The sequence below is a fragment of the Gigantopelta aegis genome, chromosome 14 (genome assembly GCF_016097555.1).
Source record: "Gigantopelta aegis isolate Gae_Host chromosome 14, Gae_host_genome, whole genome shotgun sequence".
Taxonomy (NCBI): Eukaryota; Metazoa; Mollusca; class Gastropoda; order Neomphalida; family Peltospiridae; genus Gigantopelta; species Gigantopelta aegis.
The window spans coordinates 48,072,482-48,082,793 of NC_054712.1; the positions used below are offsets into that span (position 1 = coordinate 48,072,482).

A 10,312-nucleotide genomic window follows, 5' to 3' on the forward strand; every position below is an offset into this window, starting at 1 on the left:
TAAACCTTTTTTTTTCAACAGATACCCCATACCATACATGTTTCAAGCACAAGGCTAATTGACACAGCGATACTAGATGAAAATAAAATTGTATACATTTTATTGCCCAGATGAAACAATTTTTTTTTTTTACAACCAACACACATTTATCACCAATCACAGGACTTGTGGTATTAACTGCACTATCAAAAGTTGGGTGCACCTTGAACATTGATCTAGCCGAAAGTTATTTGGTTTAGTACTAAAGGTCAAACTCTTTCAGAGTCATAGGGGCCATTCAATAACTAAGTAATGTGTTTGAGGGAAGAGGGCATCTCAAATTTTATGAAAACATTTAGAACCTCCTGAAAATATTTCCACAAAATTATTCCAGTCTCCAGCAAATTATCTGATGGTTTTATGGCTGTGGGAAGCAAGTTAAAAAACCCCAACTATAGCAACTCCTGCAATTAACAAAATGTCCACAGCAAAATACATACCATTGATAAAACCCATGAATAGTCCCACGGTAAAAAAAGAGCTGTGGAGAATTAAAAACTCCATGGCATTGCCGATTGCCGTGAACAATTGCAGGGCTTGCTTTAGTCTATATGTGGTTTTAGATATAAAAAATAAGTTAAATAATCATTTATACATTCAGTGCAAAAACAACGACACAAATATATATGTTTGGTACAATATTCATTTATTAAAAACAGATGGAACACAAAGGCACTAAACCCTTTTTAGGCATCACTGCATATCAAAACATTTAAAAGCTCAACAATAAAATATAGCAAAATGCATCCACAACTTAATGTAAGAATTACCGGGTGAAATCTGTTTAATCCATGTCAGGGGGTAACCACAAAAAACACTTAAAATGAATCATTATCACAGCTAAAAATCAATTTAATTTGTTTTTTACTTACCGGTAAGTTTTTTATGTTGTAATGACACCACTACAGCACATTGATTTATTAATCATCAGCTGTTAGACGTCAAACATTTGGTAATTCTGACAGTTAGTCTTAGAGAGGAAACTTGCTACATTTTCCATCAGTAGCATTGTTTTACTTAATGCAGGATGCCAACAGCAAGATTTCATGCAGAATGTTTGTTACCCAATAAAAATAATTTAAAACATTAAAACAACAATTTAACAACTGTAAAGCATTGTAACTGTAGACATAATCAACATTCAAGGACAAAACATACATCACAAACTAAGATTTATTTCACGACCTAGTCGGCCATTTTCTTCTTTGTTTTTTTTGTTTTTTTTACACACAATCTAGTACATGAAAATAAATCCAAATAATTATCTTGCAAACGTTACAATAATGTGATAAACGTTACAATAATGTGATAAACGTTTTAAAGTTGACTGGATTCATTGTCAAAAATTAGAAAGTGAATACATAACAGGAAATTTATAACTCCTGAAAAGAAGTCTACAATCGAAACGTAAGTTGTGTTTGTGTGACATGAAACTAAACATTAAGAAGCATAGAAAAACCCTATAACTATGTCAGATATCGTTAACAGAAAGCAACTAGGTGAAAATGGTTTTATTTTCACTAGTGAGTTATCACATTTGTATAGTATTTAACTAATATTTTGAATAATAATAATCATTATTGACTATCCAATTTAAAACAAATGGTTGTGAAAATTGAAAAAACGAAACAAATCCCAATCAAATATGGAAAGATAGTTGTGGGGGAATAGTTCACAAACTTAATGAAATTTACTTACAAGAATAATCCTAATACAACTATGTAATGGTACACATACCATTTTTTTTTTTTAATCTAGTGCTATGTTATGACTAAGTAAAACTAAATATTGTTGATTGTTTAAGTCTAATAATAGTAGAGGTTGGAACATCAACAACAGATTTAAGACACTTTTTAGAAGGCACAAAAACAGAAATACAGCTTTCAACAAAACAAATTCTGCTAAAATTCAATGTCTATACTCTTAAATATCTATAGTATTAAGTCTAGGCTCTTAAATATCTATAGTATTAAGTCTAAACTCTTAAATATCTATAGTATTAAGTCTATACTCTTAAATATCTGCAGTATTACGCCTATACTCTTAAATATGTATAGTATTAAGTTACACTCTTAAATATCTACAGTATTACGTCTATACTCTTAAATATGTATAGTATTAAGTTACACTCTTAAATATCTACAGTATAATGTCTATACTCTTAAATATCTATAGTATTAAGTTACTATCCTAGATCCGCACAAAATTTGAGTACTTTTTTTTCACAGGTACCCCATACATGTTTCAAGCACAAGACTACTTGACACAGTGATACTAGATGAAATAAAACTGCTTTTTTTTTTTTACCCAGATGAAACTATTGTTTTTTACAACCAACACACTCACATTTATAACCAACCACAGGACTTGTGGTGTTCACTTCTCTATCAAAGTTTGGGTGCACCTCGGAATTTTACCCAGCCGGAAGTTATTTGGTTTAGTACTACAATAACCCCTTTTATTTCTGCTTAACCCATAATGACTATGTAAATGATGTCTTACATATAATGCAAGAATGAAAAATGGGTTATGCAAAACTGGACTTGTACAAGTGTTGCACGAATAAAACTAAACTGTTCTCATAATTTTCAGAGGCCTGAGATGACATTTTGTGACAGATCACCAGTCAATGATCAATCAATAACTGATCAATGAACATGGCCCTTTGAGGAACTTAAATCTGTTAAAACTTTGGAATATATTACTGCAGGAAATAAACAACAAGAATTCTGTGGAATTAGATGTTTCGCCTACAATAAACGTTTTCAGTGCACTGTGATGAACATCCATAGGTGCAACTGTAAACCAAGTTTCAATGTCCTAGATCTTATAGTTTGTGGAAGTTCACCACACAAGTTGAGACCATTTCTGCAGTTGGAAAAGTGATAGCTATATCTTGCCTTTTTACTTTGTAAAAGCGAGACGAAAACAGGATTGATTCAATCAAGTGTAACAGAATAATTCAGACAGAACAGGCCACAAAAAGGTTTAGCAAAAACAGCAACAATCCCAAACTCCCCAAACATTCGAAATATATCAGCCTTACCATCAAATCTCCACGTTTAACAGCTTCTCTGTGAAAGTCTTTGTATGAACCTAAAATACTGTGTGGAACAACAGAACCATCGTGGTGGTATCGCGGCCCAGCATAACCTGGAATACAAAGAAATGCATAAACAAGAATCAACCAGATGTATTCCAACTAGTAATGAAAACACAAATCATGACAAGTCTTTGGTGTCATAGAATCCATCTATAGGGTGTATACTACCAAATCAAATCCCATAGACGACAATAATAACGTATGTGGCTAAAACTCCTACCTGCAGCATATCAATCAACATAAACGCCACAGAAATAAATACTACCACCCCTCACACTTAAAGTGAATCAGAACAAATTGGGAGTCAAACAACACACTCACATTTATAACCAATCACAGGACTTGTGGTGTTTACTTCTCTATCAAAAGTTGGGTGCACCTCAAACTTTGACCCAGCCGGAAGTTATTTGGTTTAGTACTACCTAGAGTGGTACAGGTAGTTCATTGTCTTTGTAAGTAGAAGGCTGTTTAAGAAAACTAGGTGGCTATATCTACCAAGATTCAATGATATTTATAACTGAAGCCATAAAATGTACGACACAGTGGAGGCAAAAATTGCTACCAACCAACGAACACTTTGCAGGCTGTTCCTTTGAAGAATGATAAATAATTTCATAGTCTGATTCATGGGGAAATGTTTAATGTTTTTAAAAATGTTAAAACTGTGATCAGTTAATGCCATGAAAACAGTGAAACTTATTTAAATTACTGATGTGAAAACAAAATATAAAGCTCAGAAACATACCAGAATAATCCAGAGGTTTTACAGGGGCATTAGGAGGAGCAGGTTTGGCAACTATTACTCTGAAAAATAGAAGTGATTTATGATCAGCATTTATTTAGTGATCTCCACATTGTTTTCACTTGCTTAAAAATCATTAGGGAATAATAAATTGGAAAACCTACTAATTCGGCATCATATTAAAATACTATAATAATAGGTATGGTATAGTTATAAGAGTAAGAGTAACATCCAAGTTTACAAATGTTGATACAAAATGACAGGACTATTCTTACATTTTTGGTTTAGGTTTGTCCCACTCTGTGGCTGGCTTCATTTTTGGCACCACGACATTGGCAACAACCGGAGTCTTCCGGCCCTCAGATGGCAGCTTTGGATCATACAGCTGAAATATAAATAAAAAGAGCATTCATTTTCTAAATGTAAAGAATATATGTCTTTTGTTCTTATATTATTGTAGCAAAAACAATCAACTGAACAGCTAAAATAAATACTGCATTAGCAAACAACCGCAGGCATTTGAATTAACAGTCTGATTTATTTAATTTTCTGAATTTGCAAGACAGGCAAATAAAGATACAACAAATCCAAATATGCAAAGACATGCCTATTAATTTGGCTATCAAACGTAAATTAATAAATATTACACCATTCAACTATTTCTGTTTGATGTGTTATACCACAACAAACTGAAGAAAATCTTGTGGACTGTTTGACTACAAATGAAGAAAAAAATACAAAACATAAAAGTGAAAGGTCACCTAACAGGATCATGTACTACCAAAACAATTTGTTGTATAAAATTTCAAAACAATCCATAACAACATACATATCTTGTCTGTCATATACATGTCATAGGACTGAAAACTAAAGACAACCTTTGACATAGAAATATTAAAACATATAAATGGATGTGACTAGTTATGATCTACAGACCTGTCAACCCTCCCAGATTCCGCGGGAGTCTCCCGGTATTTGATCAAATCTCCCGAAACTCTGCGCAGGAGAAACATCTTCCCGGTAAATAACATTTTTGTAAGCATAAACTAAATTTTATCTACTTTCGCTAAAATAGCATAAGGAAAGTATCCCCGCCTTTTTTTAAATTCGGAAACCTTCGGTTAATTTCGGTTTCCAACAACGTAACAGGCCGAACTGTCCTGACTGTTTAACGTTTGCCGAAGTAAGAATTGTGGGATATGATTAGTGGAAATACAAAGTTTATTGCTTCGATATGATGATTTTCAATAAGTACCACACCACTGTTCATCATTTTAGTAAAAACTGAATATTAATTTATAACATTTAGATAAATTTGTCTTATGTACTTAGGTACACAAACCACAAATGATGATGCAGCCTGTAAGTGTAATACCGTAAATTAATGTTTAAATTTCTTGTTCATGTTCTTAACATTTTTGGATAAAAGAGTTCTTTTTTAAAATATGTATTAAATCATATTTAAACTTTAACAAATAATATATGTGTGTGTATATATGTATATATATGTATATATATATATATATATATATATATATATATATATATATATAAACATTTAAAAAAAAAAATTAATTAAAGTCGCACGCCCTAGTTTCAGACCGCGAAAATTAATTCTAATTTTGGTTAATCTACAAAACTGTAACACACTTAGATCACGTTTTTATAAAATAGAGTGAAAAAGCAGGTTTTATATCGATAAATACCATGGGAATCCCCGTGATCCAATTACTTGAAATAATTTTGAAAGTTAGTATTCTGATGTCACCTGTAGATGTCACTCTAAGCACAGAAATGCCTATGTCACAACAAATTTCCCAGAGTGCACACAGACTTGGGGTGCATTCCTTTAACCTCGCCTGGACATGTTCCAACTGTTCTGTCCTGGACAGTGAAAGGAATGAGTTTGAAACAGAAAGTTACTTTACCGACATGGGTGCTTTTGTTGAGGAAGTGGCTGCTGCAGCAATCATGATACTTGAATCTGAATAAGACGACAATGATAGTCCATCACTAACCATGTTGACTATACTATAGTGTTTGAAATAATAAATTTTATATATAAACCGCAATTAGCCTACATTTGCTATTCGGCACTGGGTACTAGTGGCTAACCTATTGTTATTAGCAATTAGATGCACCGTTTATTATTGTTGGTAGTAGTAGTAGTAGTAGTGGTAGTAGTAGTAGTGGTAGTAGTAGTAGTGGTAGTAGTACAGTCTGTAGGAACCAGAGGTGGGGAGGCACTTCCCCTCCCCAGGACAAAAATGTAAGGTTTTTTTTGTCCTACTCCATTTAAATAAAGGGTACAATATTGCTTGTGCCCCCTCACCCCCACCCCCCAAGGTTGTATCCCCTCTCCAGATATCGTAAAACTTAACAAAATTATTGGTTTTAAGGGTTTGTAACGTTTTGTATTGAGATACTTACTTGTCTGAACTTTATTGTTAATGAAAATGTTCACGAACTGTGAAGAAAAAGCTCACATATGAACAAAAAGCAAACGACAACAAATCGAATGTTGATTGCGCGAACTGTGCACGAGAAAACAAACCAAACCAAAATGATAACAGTCACGTGGTATACCAACGTCTGTGACGTTGAAATGGGAAAATCCCCTCTAAAAATACATTAGACCTTGTCTGCTCAACGTTTTTTTCTCAGACACGCATACGTTTTTAAGAAATACGAAAAATGCATTTTGTGGTATTACAAACACCAGGATTACCAAAAAACACTTCAGGTGAATGGAAATGTATATTCTAAATAATAAAATGTAAGTAAAGTGCAATTTTATTTGTGAGAAAATGGGTTTAATAGCGAAAAACAACGGCGTAATGGTTAACAACTAGGGCATGTCCCTTCAATTAAAAAAAAATTTATGTCAAATATTTGGTTGGTACACGGCATTATAACTTACTGTAATAAAAAAATTTAACTTACGATTTTGTGTTAAATAGAGTATATTAAAAAAAATTCCTGCTTTTTCAACACACCTCCTGCTTTCTCTTTACTAAAGGTTGACAGGTCTGTGTTCTATTATATGTAGTCACTAACTACATGAAGTTTGCTTATCCAAGAACTAATAATATCTGAGAAAAGAAACTTAAGACAGAATATTATTTTTACACATAAAAGGCTGACAATCTTGCAAAAATAACACAAAAAGGTAGAAAGAGAGTTGAATGGACAAAAATAATATTAAAGACTAAAGATATGTAACTCAAAGTAGATTCCTGGTTTTAAATACAAGTCTATAATTTGTTAAATTTATTTCAGAACACACTTTAAGACCTATCTGAATCAGCAATAAAATTCCACTGAACACCTAATTTAAGTACAACCATAAAGTTAAACCTTTTTAAGTTCATCTTTTTTTATCTGCAATTTCTCAATCTCTTCATTCCATATATAGGTTCTAGATGGTGATCTATTTTCATCCAGTGCAGCTTCTTGGGACGGGGTACGAGACTTTTCAGGTGTACCATCACGTTTACCTTTCCGCAGTCGATCTGCATATTGAAAAAGCTGTAGTAAGACACTAGTAATAACAAATAAGTAAAAGGATACAAGACATTTCAAGTGTGCCAGCATATTTCCTGATTTTTATCTGAAAGTAAAAACAAAAACACCCCCTCTCCCCCCAAAAAAACAACAACAACAAAACAACTCACATTTATAAACCTGTAATAATGAGTAACTATAGTTGTCAGACTTTTTGGATGTGTCATCACATTTGCCACATTGTGCATACCTATCTCAAATGTGAAGAGATAGCTAAACATTTTCAAGCAGTACCAATAATGTTCTGTATAATATGCATAGGATGGAAAGTAATGTTTTCCCCAGACAAGTACACAATTATTTCTTTTTAATGCATATACCTCAAAACATTTAAGAAAAAAAATATGTCCAGAATACAGTACCTAATTAACAGGTTTCTATTGAAGAACATGGATTACTATGGATACAATTTAACCTTCAAGTTAGAATAATTTCTAACTTAATGATGTATTATTGATTTTGCCAAGAGATTTTAAATGTGACCATTAATCTTTACCTGGGCAGAAAGCATATTACCTGACCAGCAATCTTCTTAAGCAGTAATTGACCAATTGATTTTTGTGTGACTATTAAGATCATATATCACGTATAGTTGAGAATGATTATTCTCTAGTCAGAATATATGATTGTATGATGATAATTGACAAAGGATAGTGAATATCAATATTACCAGTGGACTGAATTTGGAGCATTTTCTTACAACAAAATTTAGAAACATAACAAGAATTATTCTACAATAAACTGATTCGGTCAAGTTTCTACATGCATATAATATGTAGTTGCATTCTTAGATGTTCATCTTAATGCATGCAAAGAAAACCCCATAATTCATTAAATATTTTATTAATTTTATAAAAGAAACAATTTGTGATGTAACATGAACATTCACAATTTCATGATTAAAATAACTCTTTAAAAAAAAAAAAAAAATTAAACCAAATTCCTTTTAATTAAAAAAACAACAAAAAAAAGAAATTAAAAAAAGAAAATTAACATGCATTGAAATGAACATTTATAAATGAAATTAGAAACCAGGATTCAGTGTTCTAGGGCTTGCAGTATTCAAGATACAGAGTTAAATGTAGAAAACGTTATGAGTTAAATGCAAACATTGATGCCATCACCACTGTCCGAAAAGTAATGCCTAATTTCACGTTTTGACTTTGTTACATTCAGACAAAAATACAAAAGGATTGTACTTTGACACCAAGAAAAGTAAGCCACATGGGTAGTCTGCAATGAAATACAAATCTAGATATTTCTAGTCAATTGAAAATTGATTTAACAACTAGTTTAATGTTTTAGTATTGTGTAGTGATATCTGAAAAGTGTGTAGCAAAATTGCGACGAGATACTGAATAAAATACTCCCTGCATTAGATGGGACCGTTCCAAATTAAATACCCAGTCACCCTCATCACATTATATTTGACCTAACCCACTAAGGGAAACATTCCCAATTCCACTCCACCAAAGTCCTTACATGCTCTTCTGGTCCTCAGATCAGGCTGCCAGTGCTCCCTTGCACTTGTTGCTTTGAGTGTGGCAACCCCCTATTTTCCTCCTGACAATTCTTGGATGAAGGAACTGCCTTACAACAGAACCTGCCCTCAAGACAGGCATATGCTACAACAGCTTGCTTAAATAACCATGTTAAATAATTATTTCCTTGTCTGTATGAAGGGGACGTGTGAGGGAGGACAGCTTAAGGAATCTCGCTAAAAAAGAATCCAACCTGGTGGTGCAGGCTGTCGAAGCGTTCCAGCGTTCAATCATTTCCAATAGCCGCATACATCCCAGTAGAAAACTTCACTTCGCTGACAAAAACAACGAAGTGAAAGATCTCCAAGTCGAGCTGATAAAAACACGTGCAGTGTTGCACAAACGAAACAAACACGTCTTAACGCTTCGAGCTCCAGACTGGGAATGTGGAAGAATGTACCAAGTTTCCTCTCAGACTAGATGATGATAATGTCAAAATTACCAAATCTTTGATATCCAATAACCGATGATTAATAAATGCTCTAGTGGTGTTGTTAAACAAAACAAACTTTTTTTTATACTTGATGTATCGAGGTTTATTTTAATGAACTTGATGGCCAGGTGAAAACACAAGTAATTTAAACTTATGTGTACTTTTTGTCAGTCCAATAACTTAAACATTACATGACTGAGGTCAGTCACAAAATGCACCACTAAAACCATTACCCATCAGTGGATGCTGTTATTATGGCGACTTTTCCCAAAAGCTTGCCGCCAATGTGTGAAGATGCCAGTCTCATACCCACATGGCAGCCAGTTGTCATCCTCGTTAACATGGAAAACATTTTTCAGACGTACCTTGAACTTTGAACTGTCACTATCACTAAACTATATAACTCCTCTATTAAAGAAATTCATCAACTATAATTCATATTTCACGTAGCCTAAAATTATATTTGTGAAGTGCTAAATTGGTTTAACTCATAAACTACAAGCCCAAAGTTTTTTTTTTCCAGCCTGATCATCCGTGGAATCCCGAGTAGGAAATCTCTTTTATTTATAGAAACGCAATGCAAAACGATTTTTTATTGGAGCATCGTTTGTATTGGGAAAATAAGCAACTCGCAAGCATTCGGAATATGTCGGCTGAATGTTCTGACATTCGGAACTCCTCGGCCGAATACAAATGACTTAACGAACATGTTCGAGGGTTTCCGAAAGTGTGTTCCTTTGAATGTCATGTCATGTCACAGGGTTTTACGTGCACATTCAGAACAAGCTGTTGTAGCGCATGCCTGTCGTGCTCCGTCCATGAGTTCCTTTGAAATGAATTATATCTATTTATAGCAATGAGGCAATTCCTGGGGGGGGGTGTTCAGTTTA

At 33.3% G+C, this 10,312-nt stretch overlaps 1 protein-coding gene and 1 long non-coding RNA gene across 3 annotated transcripts in view; both read right to left on the reverse strand.

Annotated features, from left to right (window-relative positions):
• Positions 1-10,089, reverse strand: part of LOC121388162 (dehydrogenase/reductase SDR family member 4-like) — a 75,278-nt gene extending 65,189 nt beyond the window's left edge. Inside the window, exons 1-3 of one of the 2 annotated variants that reach the window (XR_005959943.1) lie at positions 9,656-10,089; positions 7,242-7,396; positions 5,683-5,868 (exon numbers count right to left, since the gene is read on the reverse strand). Coding sequence is in view for 1 of the 2 variants with exons in the window: in XM_041519401.1 (XP_041375335.1) it covers positions 9,656-9,774 (119 nt within the window). In the remaining variant the exon portion in view is untranslated. Of the gene's footprint in view, positions 1-5,682; positions 5,869-7,241; positions 7,397-9,655 lie in introns of those variants that run through there. The other variant, XM_041519401.1, reaches the window with a different exon arrangement.
• LOC121388163 lies at positions 665-5,124 on the reverse strand. Its single transcript, XR_005959944.1, has 4 exons — positions 4,821-5,124; positions 4,160-4,269; positions 3,888-3,946; positions 665-3,192 (listed from the first exon to the last, which is right to left on the reverse strand). It is a non-coding gene; the product is annotated as an uncharacterized LOC121388163 (long non-coding RNA).
• Positions 10,090-10,312: the final 223 nt, after the last annotated feature.